At 24.9% G+C, this 20,581-nt stretch overlaps 7 protein-coding genes across 7 annotated transcripts; 5 read left to right on the forward strand and 2 right to left on the reverse strand.

Moving 5' to 3' along the window:
* Window positions 1-1,211: 1,211 nt before the first annotated feature.
* DICPUDRAFT_91675 (uncharacterized protein) lies at window positions 1,212-2,057 on the forward strand (the record flags this gene model as incomplete). Its single annotated transcript, XM_003286194.1, has 1 exon — window positions 1,212-2,057. A coding segment is annotated over exon 1 (654 nt), but the record flags the coding sequence as incomplete, so codon positions are not given.
* Window positions 2,058-3,919: 1,862 nt separating this feature from the next.
* On the forward strand, window positions 3,920-5,419 carry DICPUDRAFT_150199 (uncharacterized protein; the record flags this gene model as incomplete). Its single annotated transcript, XM_003286195.1, has 3 exons — window positions 3,920-4,325; window positions 4,625-5,260; window positions 5,328-5,419. 3 exons carry the CDS (start codon window positions 3,920-3,922, stop codon window positions 5,417-5,419), a joined length of 1,134 nt encoding a protein of 377 aa, XP_003286243.1.
* Window positions 5,420-5,611: 192 nt separating this feature from the next.
* Window positions 5,612-6,775, reverse strand: DICPUDRAFT_30626 (uncharacterized protein; the record flags this gene model as incomplete). Its single annotated transcript, XM_003286217.1, has 3 exons — window positions 5,612-6,438; window positions 6,487-6,651; window positions 6,709-6,775. The coding sequence occupies 3 exons, from the start codon at window positions 6,773-6,775 to the stop codon at window positions 5,612-5,614; spliced, it is 1,059 nt and encodes a 352-aa protein (XP_003286265.1).
* Window positions 6,776-7,146: 371 nt separating this feature from the next.
* On the forward strand, window positions 7,147-10,269 carry DICPUDRAFT_77138 (uncharacterized protein; the record flags this gene model as incomplete). Its single annotated transcript, XM_003286196.1, has 6 exons — window positions 7,147-7,315; window positions 7,415-7,574; window positions 7,802-8,168; window positions 8,232-8,605; window positions 8,683-8,911; window positions 9,673-10,269. The coding sequence occupies 6 exons, from the start codon at window positions 7,147-7,149 to the stop codon at window positions 10,267-10,269; spliced, it is 1,896 nt and encodes a 631-aa protein (XP_003286244.1).
* Window positions 10,270-11,423: 1,154 nt separating this feature from the next.
* DICPUDRAFT_87059 (uncharacterized protein) lies at window positions 11,424-14,913 on the forward strand (the record flags this gene model as incomplete). The annotated part of the gene is made up of 4 exons (XM_003286197.1): window positions 11,424-11,518; window positions 11,880-11,998; window positions 12,143-14,400; window positions 14,479-14,913. 4 exons carry the CDS (start codon window positions 11,424-11,426, stop codon window positions 14,911-14,913), a joined length of 2,907 nt encoding a protein of 968 aa, XP_003286245.1.
* A 1,819-nt stretch (window positions 14,914-16,732) lies between these two features.
* DICPUDRAFT_30664 (uncharacterized protein) lies at window positions 16,733-17,449 on the reverse strand (the record flags this gene model as incomplete). Its single annotated transcript, XM_003286218.1, has 1 exon — window positions 16,733-17,449. A coding segment is annotated over one exon (717 nt), but the record flags the coding sequence as incomplete, so codon positions are not given.
* A 631-nt stretch (window positions 17,450-18,080) lies between these two features.
* DICPUDRAFT_54136 (uncharacterized protein) lies at window positions 18,081-20,279 on the forward strand (the record flags this gene model as incomplete). Its single annotated transcript, XM_003286198.1, has 2 exons — window positions 18,081-18,330; window positions 18,637-20,279. The coding sequence occupies 2 exons, from the start codon at window positions 18,081-18,083 to the stop codon at window positions 20,277-20,279; spliced, it is 1,893 nt and encodes a 630-aa protein (XP_003286246.1).
* Between the last annotated feature and the right edge of the window lie 302 nt (window positions 20,280-20,581).

Consider the following 20,581-nt stretch of genomic DNA (forward strand, 5'->3'; position numbering starts at 1 on the left):
TAGCATTGGTGAAAATTTTAGTAGTTTTTCTCATTTGGAATTGAATAAGAATATAAAATAGAAATAAAAATTAGAATATATTATCAGTAATAATAATATAAAAAAATGAACCTTATGTTTTTATTCAGCTTATTAAAAATAATATCTTAATTAATTATTACACATACATATTTTATTTTGTATATATATCTTTCTTTCACTTTTTCCTTTTTCATTTAAATAGTTGTATAATAAAGTTCAATAAATATCAATATCAATAGTTTTTTTCTATTTTTCATAAAAATTTATTATTTTTTTTTTTTTTTATAATTATCATAAATTATAATAAAATAATATTTGTTTTAAAAAATCTTTGTTCTCTTCATTCTAAAATCAAAATAGTTCATTTTTTTTAAAAAAGGTAATAATTCTCTATTTTATTTATTTTTTATTGTAATTAATTTATTTTTTGATTGTAGTTGTTGGATTTTTTTTTTTTATTTTTTTTTTATTTTTTTTATTTTTTGATAATTTTATTTTCAAATAAATGTTTTTAATAATAATCAAAATAATAATAGTAATAATTTAAAATCGCAAGAAAAATCGTTTTGATGTCTATGCAAACATTCACTTTTATAAATAATATTATTATTTTTTTTATTAACAAAATTATTGTAACAACAACATCCATCAAACTATATCAGATCATTTTTTAAATTATATCACACACTCTCACTCTCATCACTGAATGGTTTTTGTTACAAATTGGTTGTCCTAAATCTATCACCAAAACTGTTATATGAAATAAAAAAATTTAATAAAAAAAACAATCACTTCATTTTACACTTTTTTATAAAAAAAATAAAAAATTTAATTTAAAAAAAATTATATTTTTTTTTCAAACCAAAAAAAAATAATTTAAATAATTTATAAAAAATAAAAAATAATATGATCATCCTTATTTGAAATTTGGGATCTATTAATTTCAAAACAAAAGTTATTTACATTAAATAAAATAAAAATTATAACATAATAAACAAAACACACACACAAAAGACCCACACAGATATTTTAATTTTTATTTTAAAAAAGTAATTTTTTTTTTTTTTTTTTTTTTTTTCAATTAACTACATTTTTTATTTTATTAAATTCAAAGATTTTTTTTTTAATTTTAATATAAAAAATAAAAAAAAAAATTTCTTCAAATTATTAATTTCATTTTTTTATATACGGATAATTATAATTAAATAAATATTTATCCCCAATCAAATAAATAAAAATAAAATAAAATAAAATAAATAAAATAATTTAAAAATAAAAGGTCAACATTCAATACTAATAACCATATAAATAATAATAATAAGAATAATAAAAATGAGGATCCTATTTCCCTATATAATTCTTTAATTGATCAGCTTGATACAATGGTATGCAAGATCGATCAATGTATTCCAGAAGTTAGAAAACTTGTATGGAATGAATTATATAGAATATCAATGAAAAAAACATTTAATAAAAATGATAAACCATCACATATTCATAATCCATTTTTTACAAACCAAAACTGTACATTAAATTTCACACCATATTTTAATCAATTAGTAAACACTGACAATATAAACTATCATTCAATCGAATTGCTTTTCAAGGCATTTTCAAACTCTATTAAAAAAAATAATAATTTATTAAATCAAACCTCATTAAATAATAATAATAATAATAATAACTCACAACAAAATGAAATGTCCGTTCCTTCAAATATATTCTTTACATCTACTCTATGGGGATTCTCTTATCCTGCAGCTCTTCAACAATTAGCACTTATTTGCTTTTGGTTACCTGTAATTAAAAAACTTTCAAAACAACAAAAAAAGAAATTATGGCAAACATGTTTAATGTTCCCATTGTTCCAAAAACAACAACAACCATTTGAAAACCCTGGCTATTTTAAAACTCCAGATTACCAAACTATCATTTCAAAATGGTTCGAATGTCCAATCGAAAATTTAAATTCAATTACAATTTTTTTCTCTGCAATTGGTTACTTGGTCGAGTTAAATATCTTTAAAAACGAATATTATTATCCACAATCAAACATTCAAGTTTTTACTTCATCTTTTAATTTCCCATGTGAACAACAATCAAACAATACCAACACTGTTTCAAATACTAGTAATTCATCACCTAGTAAATTAAAGAATTCAACATCCTCATTATCATCTTCTACTTCTGGTGATGAATCGGAATACGAGGATGAAATGTATGAGGATGAAATAAAATCTGCTAAAAAATTAAAGAAATCTCACACCAACAATAATAATATTGACTCACCATCAATGTATGATGGTGTCCCATCTTTGTCACCCATGTCATCACCAAAAACAAGATTAAGAAGCTTTTCATCAACCTCAGTTTCATCATCCTCTTCCCCTCTTTTAAGTTTTGGTTCATTACATGACCATCCAAGTTACTATGAAGAGATTGAAATTAATAACAATAGTAACTATAATAAAAACAAAAATAATATTAATAATAATAAAAAATCAACCAACAACAATTGTAATAATAATAATAATAATAATAATAACCAATCAAATAATAATATTAACAATAGTATGAATAGTGTTCAATCAATTAATAGTTTAATTGATACTTATATTAGTAAAAAAGAAAGTGAAAACTCATCATTACTTTCTTGTTTAACAAAAAAAAGCTTGATCAATAAATCTGGCTCTTTATTACCATCATCAACATCAACATCAACCCCATCAAGATCATGGTCATCACCAGCTTTACCATCACCAAGTAATCCTATAGTAATTTCTAAATCAACATCAGCATCAACTTCTCTTCTTTCTTTATTACCATCCCCTCAAAAAACTTTGAAATCTAATGAAAATAACTACAATGATAGTAATTTCTCATTATTAGATGCCTTGGCATTAACTGCAACCGCTTTCAGTGAAATGAAAAGTGAAAAGTCATCACCATTAAAATCAACAATGTCCCTTGCCCCAATTCCAAGTTTACCAATTGTAGACCAAGTCGAATTAGATTGCAATCAACAAGTCGTTGTTGTTAATGAATACGAAATATCAGGTTCTATCGATCAACATGAAATAGTACCAACTCCAAACCGTGACCATTTCAATAACAAAAAAAAAAGAGTTATTAATGGTAACATCAAACATACCAGTATTTGTATATAAATCAATTTTTTTTTTTCAAAAATCTTTACAAAATATTTATTTATTTATTTATTTATTTGTTATATTAATAAAAAACCAACGAAATGATAATTAATTTTAGCTAAATTAAAAAGTTTTTTTTTTTTTTTTTTTTAAGATATTTTTTTTTTTTACCAAAAAAGGAATAATTTAACAAAAGTCATTCCTTACAAGAATTTTCTTTATTAAAGATAAAGAAAAAAAAAACTTCTTTAATCCTGGAGGAAAATGTTGATTGTTTTACAAAAATTTTATTTTAATATCCATTGTAATCCCAAAAAAAAAAAAAACTTTGAAAAAAAAAACTTAAAAAAAAACTTTTTTTTAAAATAATTTTTAAATAATTTTTTTTTTAAATTAAAAAATTTAAAAAATTAAAATTTTTTTTTAAATTTTTTTTATTTTATTTTAATTTTTTACTTTTTTTTTATTTATCCTTATAAATATAATTAGTTTGGACCTAAAGATAAGCTTTATTAAAGAAAAAGAATTTATTAAAAAAAACAAAAAAAAAAAAAAAAAACATACAAATAAACTAAATTTTTAAAAAATTTTAAAATTGTACATTAAATATAACCAAATAACAAATATTAGTACCAATAACCAATAACCAATAACCTAATATCAAACAAAAGATTAAAATATAAACATAAAAATAGATTAAATTAAATAATAAACAAATAAATAAATAAAAACTGTAAAATATAAATAAAATGGAAGCATCCCTACCAACAGTCGAATCTTCAGAAAATTCAAATAATGGTAATAACAATAATAATAGTGGGAGTGAAAATATAAATAATATAGGAAATGTCTCATTAATTAGCCAATTAGGTAATACCAGAACCAGCCCATTCTTTTCATTGTTGAGACTTACATCACAATCCAATCTTCAAGAGCTTTTAGCTGGCTCTTTAGCAAGTGATGGTTCAGTTATACACTCAAATGAAATCAATGAATTATTTACACAAACCATATTATCAAATATAGCGTCAACCACACCAGTTAATAAAGGAGTTTTAGGTAATGCTACTTTTTTTGAAACCCATCACAGAGCTGTTAAAGGTGTAGATTTTTCGCCAAATGACGACCATATTTTTTGTTCTGCAGGATTAGATGGTAAGTGTAATATATACGATGCAAGATTTGGAAGATTAAAATCGAGCTCTATAATATCATACCAGGGAACAGTTAATTTTAGTGGTTGTAAGTTTTTCATTTAAAAAAAAAAAAAAAAAAAATCAATATATGCATAAAATATTGACTACAATTTTTTTAATAGTAAAATTTTTAACTGGTGGGAATAGAATTGCATTATCAACAAGCTCAAATAAACTATTGATTTTGGATGTTGAAAAAGCAGCTGTAATACAGTCATTTGATAGATGTTGTTTTCAGGGCCATTAAAACATCAATAGCAATGGACCCAGATAACCCCAATATACTAGTGACTCCAAATATTACAGGTAAAGGTTTATCACAGATTGATATCAGATCACCAATAACAATTAAAAATATCGATCCAATTCACCAAAATACAATTAACGATATACAGATTTTAAACTCCTCTTGGTCAAGATATTACAATAGAGGGAATAATAGTGGCAATAACAACAATGTAAATAATAATAGTGGTAGTTCCACTTTGGGAAGTTCAAGCACAAGTTTAATATTAACAGCTTCATCAGATTCTACTGTAAAAATAATAGATAATCAAAAGAATACTCTGAGACAAATGGACTCAACATCATCCCAGCATTGTGTAGCCCATACGCCTGAACCACCCGAATCAAATGGTTCTTGTATTGCAGTAGGTGGCGATAAACTATCAATATTCCTACCTGATGGTAATTTACAACATTCCTATGTTATCCCCTCAAGTAGATCCATTATGAAAACAGCCTATACACACAATGGTACTAAACTATTTATAGCAAACAATGACGGTAATTTACGACTATTCAATAAAACAAACTACAAACATGACTTAATTGGTATAGTTTATAAACACTCTAGAGATATTCAAGACTTATCAATTTCAAAAAATGACGAATGTAATGTATCTTTAATTTATCATTTTTATCCACTACCCAAAATATAATACTAATATTTACATTATAGATTTAGTGACAGCCTCGGCTGATTCTAAAGTAGGTTTGATTAGAATAGGCGAACCTATATTTGGGCCATCAGAATTTGGTGAAATTATGTAAAACTTTTTATTTTTTTAAAAGGAAAGGAAAAAGAAGAAAAAAAACAATTTAATGTTTATTAAATATTATTATTAAGAATGTTTATTTAGATATTACAATAATAAAAACCAAAAAAAAAAAAAAAAAAAACAATCTTTTTTTTTTTTTATATGATTAATATTTTATTTTATTACATTTTACTTAAATTTTATTTTATTTTGTTTCATTTAATGGCCTTTGTGCAAATATTACTTGTATAGGTCTTCCGTCATCCAAATGAGTTTCTTTATAATCCAAAACTACAAAACCATTAAATCTTTCTTTTAGTTCGTTTGTGTTTAATAAGAATCTGGGTTTTTTTGGTTTTGTGCCTGGCACCATAAATGTATGATATACTACAAAGCCTCCTGGTTTAACTAAATCTCCTAATACTGGGAATAAAGGTCTGTAAAGGTATCTTGCAACATGAACCAGATCATACCCACCACCGCCATCATCATCACTATTATTTGATTCCCTTTCAGTATGATCTTTTGAATGCTCTAATAAAGTTGGTAATAAAGTATAACATTGCTTTTCTTCAGACTCTTGGTTACTAATTTCTTGGGTTTTTTTTGATACTGGTGGCTCCAACTCTAATAGTAATGAAGTAACATCTTGTGAAATATCAAATCTTTTGGAAGCTTCAACCATTTTATTTAATAAGGTTTGGTCATTATCAACACCAACTACATTCCAACACCCCCTATTTGCCAAAAATAAACAATCTCTACCTGAACCACATGCTATATCTATTGCTTTAAATTTACCAACATTTTTACCACTATAGATTTGATTTAGTTTTGATTCGATGGTTTCAATATTTTCACTTATATATAAACATGGTTTCCACAACATTTTAGAGCTGGTACCAACCTCTGTTTGTCGCTCTTTTAATTCGCTACAACCTTCGATTTCCTTTTGATTTATTAAAAACTGAATTGAATAGTTGGTTAATTTAAATAATATTAATTCTTTAATTGTTTTGATTTCAAGCGATTCTCTTTTATTTTTATCTTTTTTAATATAAACCACTACCGGAGTAAAACTATCTTCTTCGCTGAAAACAATACCTATATTTGATAATCTTGGTGGTAATTCAAACATTCTTTCATCAAGATCTTCTAAAGGTATATTGGTTGAGTTTATAAAATGGCCATTTTCATACTCATCCCTTTTTCTAAGATCCACCAAACCATATGGAGCATTATTATCTAACCATTCTTTTAAATTATTAACTGATGTTTCAAAATCTACACTACTATTACCACTATCATCGTCATTATTATTATTACAATTATTGGTAGTATTATTACTATTATTATTATTTAATTCCATTTTTGTAAATAAAAAAAAAATAAAAAAATTCGTAAAAATACGAAAAAAAACTATTTCTTTTTATCCCCTAAAAATTTATTATTTTAATTTAATTTTTTTTTAAACAAATAAATTAATTTATTTTTATTTATTTTAAAAGTTGGAATATGGGTTTTTTAAACATTTGCATTTTAAAAACAGTCCTTCCATTTTAATTAAATTAAATAGGAATAAAATATTTTTTTTTTAAATTTAAAAAAAAATTATTTTTTATAAAAATTTAAATTTTTTTTTTTTTAATAATTTTTCAAAATTTTCTTACCCACAAGGCGCCATTTATATATTTTTTAGTTCTCATTTGTTTTATTATATATATATTGTAAATTTATAAAATGGACATACAATGGAAAAAGCAAATAACCAAATCCTTCTCGTTGGTTGGCCTTTCAACAAAAGCTGATGCAATGAAACTCATAATAAATAAAATTAAAAGTGAAGGACACGAAACAAATATTGCCCTCTTAATAGATGAAATTTTAAAGCATTTAGATAAAAACCAATGTAATGATTAAATATTTAATTAATGAACATCATAATATATATAAAAATAATTAAATTTAATATACTAATATTATTTTTAAAAAAAAAAAAAAAAAAAAGTAAATAATAATATTATCGATCAAATTGCAATAGAAAAATGTTTTAAATTAATTGAATCACTAAATAGCTCCGATGCAATTGAAAAAGATGCACTTAAAGTCATTGATGCATTTGACTCACCATTATTTACCTATGATACCAATACAAAACAATTTTTAAAGTAAATAACCACAATCCAATAAATTTTATATAACAACAGTCTTAAACATAACTATAATAACTATCATTTAAAAATACCAAAAAATTCATCAATTTAATAAAATCAATAATAGTAACAGACTGAATAAAATAACAGGAATTACAATCAATATTATATTATAAATATCAATAATTATAACAATTTATAACTAAATAAAATATTAATAATACTTTTTTCTTTATTTTTAGATGTGAAAATTTTGAAAAATCATTGCATGGATCTTCAAAATCGAAATCAGATGTATATAGAAGGAGATATCAGATGGTATTACAAAGAATCGAGAGAGCTGAATCATTTTCAGCACCAGTTTTACAATCAGATAAAAATAAAGGCGATTATCAAGCCATTACACCACTCAGCTCATTATTAGGCAGTTATGGAAGAAAACACATTTTAGGTACAATTTCTGTAATTGAAGAAGATCAATTCTATATAGAAGATTTAAATACCAAAGTTAAAATCGAAATTCCACCTGATATTGAAATTGGGTTAATTACAATTAATACCATAATAAGAGCATCAGGCGAATATTTAGAGGGCACATTTATTGCTGATGTAAGTGATAATTATAATGCTATAAATAACCAACTCAATACTAACATCCTATATTGTTTATAGAAAATTGAACTACCACCAAAAGAAGAAAGAGAAATTTCATTAAAACTATTACAAAACATTGATATGTTTGGTGAAAGACCACAAAAAAAAACATTAGAGCAATTAGAAAGGTACGAAAAAGAAGTTGATAATACAATTTTATTCCTTTCTGATATTTGGTTAGATTCTGAAAGAGTTAGAGAAAGATTAGATTATCTATTTTCTGGGTATGAAGAGTATCCACCATTCGCAATCGTCTTGATGGGTAATTTTACCGAACACCCCTTGATCAATGGTACCCAATATGACCTAAAAAAGAATTTTAATCTATTAGCAACTTTAATTTTGAAGTATCCAAATATTCACAAATTTACTCAATTTATTTTTGTACCTGGGTAATTATAAATTTAAAAAAAAAAAAAAAAAAAAAAACCAATATTAACTTTTTTCTTTTTTATTTAACTATAATTAGACCAACCGATCCAACTGGTTCACTACTAAATATTTTACCAAAATTACCAATTCCAAATGTATTTGTAAAAGAGTTTCAATCTAAAATTCCAAAATCAATTTTTACCACCAACCCATGTAGAATAAGATATTGCACACAAGAAATTATAATATTTAGAGATGATTTAACAAATAAAATGAGAAGACATTGTATTATACAACCATCAAATAATTGCCACATTTCACAACACGTAAGTAAAAACACAATTTTCGCTAAAATTTCATTTTTTTTTTTTTTCAATTTTCGTAAAATTTTGTTGGTGACTGTGTTTTTTTAAATTAATTTGTGATGTTATGTTTTTAAATTAAATTTCAAATTAATATCTCAAAAAGATACTTTGCCCAAAAAAAAATACATATTTTTTAAAAAATATCTAATTTTTTGGTAATAATAATAATAATAATAATAATATTAATAATAATGCTATAATAACCTCATAACAATGTTTGTGCTTTAAAAAAAAAAAATAGTTTTTTATTTTTAGATATTTTTTTTTCTTTATTTGTTTTTTACAATTTTTTTTTTTTTCAATATTGTTTTTTTTAAAAAATAATTATTATTATTATTTTTGTATTGTGGACATGAAAAAAAAAAATAAAAAAATAAAAAAAAAAAAAAGTTATTATTGGGTCTTTTTATTCTAAAATTTATAACCCATTTATCAATTTGGTGGGTTTTATTTTTAGTTTGGGACTTTTTCATTTTTATGCACATTGAAAAACACATCCACATTTTGTTTTTTTAAAAAAAAAAATAACACAGATTTTTTTTAAAAAATTTTGAAAAAAAAAAAAAGAAAAATCTTTTATTTTATTTTTGGGCGATTTCTATGATTGATTTTTATTGACGCTTTCACACCCAAAAAAATACTCGCATAATAATTTTGTACCAGGTTTTTTTTATAATAATTGTTGTATTTGTAATCTAACATATTTTTTTTTTTAAATTTAGTTATTAGAATCAATATGGAGCAACTCACATTTATGCAATTTAACATTAGAAGATAAACCAATATATTGGAACTATGATCATTCAATGTCATTATATCCATTACCAGACCTTTTAGTTATAGGCGATAAAGCATTACAATATGAACATTCATATTGTGGCACATTGTCAATGAACCCTAGTTCATTCTCTACAGATTATTCCTTCATCAGCTATTCAACTGCCAGAAGAGAATGTGGTTTTTCAAAATGCGATCCAAATAATATCAATAACGAAAGTGATGAAGATGATGGCGAAATGGAAGAAGAAAATAAAGATGAAATGATTATTGACGAAAATGAAGAAAGACTTAAATCAAACAAATCAAAAAAAATCAAAAATGCTCAACCAGAAATAAATAGTCTTGAAGATGACTACGAAGCAATTGATCAATTGGAAAACGAAGAATTAATTCAAGAGGAAAACGAAGACGATATTGTTGCTAATTCTGACAATGAGACATCGTCAAAACCCTTTGATGCCAATAATAATATTGATAGTAGCGACGATGAAGGTATAGAAAGTCCTCTCGTGGAATCTAACCATGATGATTTTTTTTAATTTAGGTGGAAAGATCTACATTCCATCTAACCCACACCATCACTCTTTGATCTTTTTATCCACAAAAAAAAAGTTTTTTTATTTTTTTTTTTTTTATTTTTTATTTTTTATTTTTTAAATTTTGTGCACCGCTTTTAAAAAAAAATAGTAAATAAAAAATTTTAAAAAAAAAAAATTTTAAAAAAATAAAAAAAAATCTGCGTTTTTTCTAACACTATATTTGCTTTTTTTTTTTTTTTTTTTTTTTTTCTTTTATTTTTTGTGTTTTTCACACATTATACATATTTATATATTATATAATTATAAATTCACACAAAACACAACAAATATTTGTTTTATTTTTTTTAAAAATAGTTTTTATATTTTTTGAACACACCCCACACACTAAAAATAAAAAAATCTAATTATAAAACATTTAAACAAAAACCACACACACAAAAAAAATTTTATTTTTATTTTAATGTTCATCTAAACAGATAAATAACATCAACATACAATATTCACTAAGTAACCACTCATTCTAAGCATATAGCATTTTTTGTATTTTTAACCTCTTACGCAATAAAAAAAAAATAACACACACATACAGAAATAATAATAATAAAATAATTATTTGTGAAAAATAAAAAACATTACAATAGTGATTATAATAAATTAAATATTTATTATAAAAAACAAATAGAATTAAAAGAAAATAAAATTTCAAAGAGTTTTTGCAAATTATTATTTATAAAATCACACATACAACCACATCTAATTTTTATAAAAAAAAAAAAATTTTATTAAAAAAAAAAAAAAAAAATTTTTATTTATCATAATTTCACCACACCCCAACATTAATCATACAATCAAACTATACAATCACATAATTCACACAAATATTATTTACACATTTATTTATTCATCTTTAATATTTATTTTATAAAATAAATAATATTTTATTTATTATAGTGTAATCAAAAATTTAAGGAAAAAAAACACAAAGAACCATCTTTTTCTTTTTTTTCCTTTTTTTTAAACTACTCTTTTTTTTATTCATCCCCAACCTTTAAAATATTATATTAAATTTTTTATAATATTATTATATTTATTTATTCAAAAAAAAAAAAAAAAAAAAAAAATACACATATCACATACACTCAAAAAGAAATAAAATGATATATACAAGTTCAGAAGGAGATTGGTATAATCCAAATGAAATCGAACATGAATCAGATGACGATGAAGAATTACATAATTTATTAAAAAAGTAAGTGTACAATCAAACATATATTTTATTTTTTTTAAATTATTTTTTTTTTAATTTTGTGTATATTTTTTTTTATACACAACAATTTTCTCTATTTTAATTTTTCTTTGTTTTTAAATTTTTTTATAATAAAATTTTAAAATTTCGAAATGGGTTTAGTCATCAGACCCAAAAATAATCAATTTTTTTATATACCAAATCAAAATCTTTTATTGTTCCACTCTTTTTTTTTTTTTTTTGATTTTTTTTTTTTAAAATTTTTTGATTTTTTTTAAAATTTTTTTATCTGTTAAACCCAATCCTAACTAAATTTTTTTTTTTAAAATCAACCTACACAAAAATAAAAATAAACTCACTATAGAGGATGTTCAGAATTTTTAGAAGGAAAAGAAATTGAACAATTAAAATTACTATTTTTTGAACAAACTATAGAAGATAGAACAAAATCATTATACAGAGCGAGACATTCAATTTTTCCAAGTAAGTGTTTTTTAAATATTAATATATTTGTAAATTTACATAATAAATATTAACTGGTCTCCTCTTTTTTTTTTTTTTTTTTAATTTTTTAATTTATTTTTTAAATTCTTATATTTTATTTTTTATTTTTTTTATATCACACAGATGATGAACAATCAAAATCTTCAGTACAGTTTTCAAAATATCATTTAGATTTTAATTTAAAAGAAGGTGAAAAATGTAAAGTTGGTGTAACATTAAAAGATAAAATTAAAATAAATTCAACAGGTACAGGTAAAACGTCGTTTAATTTTTGTAATATACCAGTTCATTCACCAAATATAAAGTTATCATTTTCCCCAAGTAGTGGAGTTTTAAAGAAAGGATCATCAGTTGAAATTAATGTAGAAATGGTAGTTTTATGCACAACAAGAGTTAGAGAATTGATTGCAGTGGATGTTGCCAATAGTGGTCGTCACTTTTTTACAATTAAAATAGATTCAAAAATGTCACAAGTTTTAGATTATAAAGAATTAGAGATTGGTAATGTTATCGGTGGAGGTGGTTATGGTGCAATCTACAAAGCAAAATGGAGAGGTCTTTCTGTAGCTGTTAAAGTAATTTCAGAGTTAAGCGATGGCAGTGAATTTGAAAAAGAGTTAGAAATGCATAAAGAACTTTTGCATCACCCAAATATCGTTCATTTTGTTGGTTTTTGCGTTTCACCAAAATGTTTAGTTTTAGAGTATATTGAGGGTGGCAGTTTAGATAAATACCTTCATAATCCATTGTATACCTTCTCACCTCAACTTCGTCTTAAAATGGCCTGTGATATCGCCAAGGGTATGTGCTTCCTTCACAGAAACGAAATTTTACATTTAGATTTAAAACCACAAAACTTTTTAGTTGTTTCAATTTCACCAGAGGCACCAGTATCAATTAAATTGGCTGATTTCGGTTTGGCTACTTCATCTTCACGTTCCTTCTATGGTCCAACTGTTGAGGGTAGTTTCCTTTATATGTCACCTGAAGTTTTCACACAAAAGAAATTCTCAAGAGCAGCAGATGTTTGGAGTTATGGTGCTTGCTTAATTGAAATCCTTACCAACAAAAGACCATATCAAGAATATGACCAATTGGGTTACTTGGAGTTAGCTCGTGTTAGAGAAGAAGGTCTCCCACCATCAATTCCACAAGAGATTGAAGGTGATCTAAGAAAGATTATCGAAGCTTGTTTTCACAGAGATCACACAAAAAGACCATCATTTGAAAATATTGAAGCATTTTTGGATGTGATGACTGAGGGTTTATTTGGTAATAGTAGCGGTTCAACTGAATCATCTTCAACTATTTCATCTTTAATTTCTTCATCACCATCTTCAACAACATTGGCTACTTCAAATAACGGTAACAATTCTTCACCACCACAAACATCATCTATACCACAATTAAAACACAGTGGCTCATTTTTATTCTCAAGATTACAACAACAACAACAAACTCAACAACAACAACCAATTGTACCAAATAATTCATCAACTAATCAAACTCTTTCACCACCAACTACACCAAGAAGAGCCGGCACTCCATCACCACCATTTTCTTTACCAAATTCAGTATTACATCAACAAAATAGGATTGAAAAACAAGAGTTACAACATTCATCATCACCACCAGCATATTCACCACCACCAGTTCCACAACCAAGTTTAAATAGTAGTAATGGTAACATTAGTAAACCCACTGTACCAGCTAGAAACTTTTTATCAACTAGTAATGGTAGTGTTAATTCATCTTCATCATCTTCATCATCATCTTCATCATCTTCATCATCCCCATCACAAACAACCAATAGTGACCCAATCGTTAAAGTATCAAGAGCAATGACCGAAGTTACTGTTAGTGATACACAAAAAACTGCAGGTTTACCAGCTAGATCAGTCACAATCTCAACTTCTTCATTTATTAAACCAATTCTAACTGAAAATCAACAACAACCACAACAATCACACGAAAATTCAGAAAAACAAAATAGTATCAACACCACTAATGGTAGTGGTGCATCACATAGACCTTTACCAATCCCACCATCTACTTCACCAAGTAAACCATTGAATAGTGGTATTGCTGGTAGTTCACCAACAAGAGTTGTTCCATCAACTACTAGACCAAAACCAATTACAACAACATCCTCAAGCACACCACAATTACCAATTGGTGGCAATAGTGCACCACATAGACCACCAATTAGAGCTGCCTCATCATTTGAAATTAAAAACAATCATTTAAATCTTTCTTCATCCCCAGTCGATCTTTTTTCTTCTTCACCAGCAACTTTTGAAATGTCTGTTGAAAACGAAGATTTAACAAAATTAATTGAATTAAGATCAAGAACATTAAAATGTTTAAAAGTTTTATATTACGTAGGTTTTTATTTTTATATTATTATTTTTACTATTATTTAGGTTATATTAATAAATCTTTTTTTTTATAAATTATAGTCATTTTTAGATACAATCAAATCATTTTCAGAAATTAAAGAATTAAAAGATTGTATCGAGCTTGGTCAAAAGATTAGAAACTTTAAAAAGGATGTAGAACTTCAATGTATAGAGCACTTAAAACTTGGTTGGGAGACTATTCACGAAACTACAAAGAAGACCATAAACAAACCTCATCTTGCAGTTTATCCATCACCACATCCATCCAACTTTGATGGCGAAACTTATAACAAGGTAGTTCAATTTAGAGATGCCGCTGTAATTGTAGGTGAATCAGCATTAGATGGTTTATTTTATCTTATGCTCCAATTATTACCAAGTCATAATAACTATAGAGTACCAATTTTAGATGTAACCGTTTCATCTAGTGATAAAATCCCAGAAAAAGATTTAATTGTTAAAATTGCTAAAGTTGCAAGATCTTTAAAATCTTAATTTAATAATAGTAATAATAAATAATAATATTAATAATATTTATAATTTAATAATTTTAATATTAAAATAATAATAATAATAATCAATAATAATAATCAATAATAATAATAATAATAATAATAGTCAATAATAATCATTAATTTTTATATTTTTTTATAATATAAATAATAATTATTTGTTTTTATAATTTAACAATAATAATAATTTAATATATATATGATTTTTTTAATATATTATATATATTTTCTGTACATAAATTTATAATATTTTTAAAAAGAATTTATTATAAATTAATAATGCAACATTAATAAAACTAAAAAAAGAAAAAAAAAAAAAAATTAGCGTCTTATTTATATTTATTTTTTTAATTTAAAAATATTTCTGATTGTATTGCAGATGATTTGTTATTTGCATTTATAATTTCTTTGACTGGAATATAGCAACAAAAAGTATTGTAGTTTGGCATAAGTTTGTTTAGTTTATCAATTAAACCTTGCTCGTAAAGTGTTTCTAAATAATAAAACTTGATATATGTAATTGATTTTTTAGATTTTGATAGGATGGTCTCCAAATTTGATAATAAATCTTTAATGTATTCTTCGATTAAATTATTGATGTCATTATTATTGTTACTTGAAAGACTTGAATGAATATATGATGTTGAAGTTGATATTTTGAAACTGTGATCTGAAGAACCAGAATTTAAATTCATATTGTTATTAAATTGATTAATTAAATCCTTTTCTATTTTTTTATTATTATTAATTTCTTGATTAATGTTTTCCCAATCGATATTGCTGTAGTCATCTTGATTTTTTTCTTTATATAATGTGAATAAAATTTCGATACTGGCATTCTTTGGTAATTTTGGTACTCTAAATAACTGAGTTAAACTATTGCTGTCGGTACCTTCTTGATTTAAAAATTCTTTTAAATATTTAATAATTTCGTTTGATATTTCAGTTGAAACGAGTTCAGATACAAAAATAGTTGATTGGATAACTTTGGAATAGTCAATATTTAATGCATCAAGTAAATTATTTGTATTTAGGAGAATTTGCTCTAGTTGTATTTGTTGATTGGATAGTTTTTCATCGCTGTAGCTTTCGCAAAGATTTAAATCTAAATTACATGGTATCATAGCAATTTGACCTGCTAAAAATAAATATTCATTGTAGATATTTGCTTGTGAGTATGGACCAATACATGCTGGGGCCCAATTACTAATTGATTGAACATGAAGAATTGATTTCTTTTTAATGTTTGTGCAACCAAAGCAATCGATTAAGAATCTTTTATTTTGATTATCTAACGATACTTGAATACATGCCCTTGATGCTGGATAGTGTTTAAAGAATTTATAATAGGATTGATTAACATTTGCAAAATCATTCATATCGCTTAAATAAAGATTGCAGTATAACAATTGTTCCATTGATAATGAGTTTTCCTTTAAAATATTTGAAATTTCTTCTAATGCTTTTTCTAATAATTCACCTGTTGTTAATTTTTCATTTTCTTGATTAATATCAATTGAAAAGCTTGAAATATTGAAATAGTCATTATTTTTATTTAAATTTAATTTATAGTTAAAGTTGTTTATATTATTGTTGTTATTGGTATTGGTATTGGTATTGGTATTGGTATTATCATTATTATTATTTTTAAAATTAAAATTGTTTATATCTTGTAATTTATTTTCTTTATATGTTGAAAGATTTAAATTATTTCTTTTGATAAAGTTACTATCTAAAAATTGTAATTGATTGTTAATTTCTTCGAGTGACTTTTCAGTAGTTGAAAATTTTTGAATTGAACAGTAGGCTACTTGAGAGAAAGCATCATCCGAGTGAATAATTGTATTGAAATCCTCAATATTAATTTTCTTTTTGTATAATGGACAATCTACTACGATTGATTCATATTCACCACCTTCACCACAGATATGAACACCAAATTTGGTGTTTAAACTTTTAAGAACAGGATAAAGTTGTTGAATCGATTTTAGTAAATGCTTATTTGCCTCTAAACCCATTGATGCAACTTTAATGATAACTGCAGTTAATTGTGAGGTAATCATCTCTTGTAAAAGTGTATCTTGGTCTCTCATCCATAGATATGAGTAGCAAACCAATCCTAAACGTGAACATACATTTTCAACTCTAATTCTTTGATAGGTTGATAAAATTGCACCACATGAGACACCTTTGACGGTTGGAATTGAATCTTTAACAGATTTTAATAAGTTATATAAATCTTCTACTTCGTCATTTGAAGATTCTACATAATGCTCATCTTTTGATTCAGCAGTACCCTTGATTTCAATTTGAAATAGTGGTAGTTGTAAGCATTCTTTAGCAATAATATCAATTAAATTGTTTCCCACAGTTTGATACATAAAACTATCTAATTCTTCTTGTTGTTTTGGTGGTTTTAAATTTGCTAATGCGACTATACTATGTCCATTTCTGACACATTCCATCAAATTATAAATTGAATCTTTACCACCTGATATTAACCCTACAATTTCTACCATTTTTAAATTTCTATTTTGATATTAATGCAAAAAAAAAGACGAATGGTGTAACTCTCGTTTTTTTTTTTTTTTATTAAAAAATTTTTATTTTTTATTTTTTATTTTTTTTCTTTAATTATAAAAATTATTTAATAATTATTATATAAGGAAATGTAGAAAGTAGGCTTTATTGTTATTATTATTGCTAAATATTACACTGCTATTTCTTTAATTGATAAAATTTCAACAAATGTAATTTTTTTAAAATTTAAAATTTTTTTTTTTTTTTTTTTTTTTTTTTTTTTTTTCAAAATTAATTTTTTATTTTTTATTTTTATTTTTATTTTTATTTTTTTATTTCAAATTAAATTCTGATTTTTAATTATAATTATTTATATATATTAATGGATGGCCCTAAACTAACATTTGTTTCTAAAAGAAACAATATAAAAAAGAAAGAGGAGGAAGATAAAAAGAAAACAGAAAATAAAGCTTTAAAACCATTAGATTGTAAGTTTTGAATAAAATAAAAAGTAAAAAAAATAAAAAAAATAAATTACTAATATTCAATTATTATTATTTAGTGTTTTCAAACGAAGAAGAAGTGTTAGAAACAAAAAATGAAAAAAAAGTAGAATTACAAGAAAAATTAATGAATGTTGATCCCGTTCAATTTTTTTCAAATGGTGGTTTAAAACAAGAAAATAGACAAGATAAAGATAGAGACAAAGATCATAGAGATAGAAGAGATAGATATGATGATAGGGACTACGATAGACATGATGATAGAAGATATGACCGAAATGATAGATATGATGATCGTGACAGAAGAGACAGATATGACGACAGAAGAGACAGAAGAAATGACCATCATGATAGATATGACGACAGAGATAGAAGAGGTGGTGGCCGTGATAGATATGATGACAGGGATAGACGAGACAGGTATAACGATAGATACGATGACAGAGATAGAAGAGGCGGCAATAGTGGTGGTCGTGATAGATACGATGACAGAGATAGAAGAGATAGACACGATAGAGATAGAAGAGATGTTGACAATAGAAATTCAACAAATAGTAATAATATGAATAACAATGGTAATAATAATAATAATAATAATAGTAATAATAGCAATAATAGTAATAATAGTAATGATTTAAATAGAGATAGAGTAAAAAAAGATACAGTTCAATTTTCAAATAAAGTTTTTGAACCAATCAATGGTAAAAGAGAAAGAGAAGAAGAGTTAAGGGATATTCAATACGACTATCTGGGTTTAAAAAAAGACGAATCAAAAAAGAAAATTAAAGGTGAAAAAGGTAAGTTTATATTTGACTGGGATGCATCAGAAGATACTTCATCAGATTATAATGAATTATATTCAAAGAAATATGATATTCAACCTCAATTTGGTCACGGTACATTTGGTGGATACGATAGACACCAATTAGCATCCAAAAAAGATTTACCAGATACTCATTGGTCAAAGAAACAATTAAGAGATATGACCAAAAGAGATTGGCACATCTTTAAAGAGGATTTCAATATTTCAACTAAAGGTGGTGTTGTTCCAAATCCTATTCGTTCATGGCAAGAATCATCATTACCAAGACAAGTATTGGATGCTGTTCGTCATCTCGGTTATGAAAAACCATCACCCATTCAAATGCAATCTATTCCAGTTAGTGTTTCAGGTAGAGATATTTTAGGTATTGCCGAAACTGGTTCAGGTAAAACATGTGCCTTTGTTATCCCAATGTGTATTTACATTTCAAAACAACCAAGATTAACCAAAGAAACTGAAGCAGAGGGTCCATATGCTGTCGTAATGGCTCCCACTAGAGAGCTTGTTCAGCAAATCGAAAAGGAAACTCGTAATTTTGCACAGTTTTATGGTTTTAGAGTTGTATCATTAGTGGGTGGTCAACCAATCGAAGAACAAGCATATCAACTCGGTAAAGGTTGTGAAATTGTAGTTGCAACACCAGGTCGTTTAAATGATTGTTTACAAAAACGTTATTTAGTATTAAATCAATGTAACTATATCGTATTGGATGAAGCTGATATGATGATTAATTTAGGTTTCGAAAGTCAAGTTACCAGTGTTTTAGATGCAATGCCCTCCACCAACTTAAAGAGTGAAAATGAAGAACTCGCAGAAAGACAAGAAACCGATAGAGAAAGAGTATATCGTACCACTATTCTTTTCTCTGCCACTATGCCGCCACAAGTCGAACAAATCGCTAAAAAATATCTTAGAAGACCCTGTACTATTACTATCGGTGAGGCTGGTAAGGTTGTAGATCGTATTCGTCAAACTGTCATATTTGTTAAATCTGAAAACGACAAGAAAGAACATCTCGTACAACTCATTAAAGATGGTCCACCACCACCAATCATCATTTTCGTCAATAAAAAGAAACACTGTGAAAATATTGGTGCAGTTTTAGAAGAATGTGGTGTTTCCTACACTATACTTCATGGTGGTCGTTCTCAAGAACAGCGTGAGGCTGCTTTGGATAATTTCAAAAAGAAGAATTCAGATGTACTTATTGCTACTGGTGTAGCTAGTAGAGGTATTCATGTTGACGGTGTAACCCATGTTATCAATTTTGATATTCCAAATAATATCGAAGATTATACTCATCGTATTGGTCGTACTGGTAGAGCTGGTTCATCTGGTCTTGCAACTTCTTTCATATCAGATAAAGATACCGAAATTATGTATGATCTTAAAAATATTCTTACAGCAACCAATAATATAGTACCAATAGAATTACTTAAAAATCCTGCAAGTAGTAATTCTAGCAAATCCAAAGATTCAAATAAATCTGTTATTTTTAAATAAACTATAATAAATATAATAATAATATTATTGTTTTGTTATAAAATTTAAAAATGTTATTTATAATTTTCATACATTTTATACCCCTTTTATTTCCTCATTATGCAATTAAAAACTTCAATTTTTTTTACAATAAAAGTAAAAAATAAATTGTTGTGGTACCTGAAAGACTTTAAAATTAATCAAATAGTTCTTTTTTTTTTTTATTTTTCCTTTTTAGGATTTTTAAACAAATTAATTAAACTTAGATAAAATAAAAATAAAAAAGAAAAAATTTAACCATGATTAGATTTAATGGAAACATT

This window comes from Dictyostelium purpureum (genome assembly GCF_000190715.1).
Source record: "Dictyostelium purpureum unplaced genomic scaffold DICPUscaffold_65, whole genome shotgun sequence".
In the NCBI taxonomy this organism is placed as follows: domain Eukaryota; phylum Evosea; class Eumycetozoa; order Dictyosteliales; family Dictyosteliaceae; genus Dictyostelium; species Dictyostelium purpureum.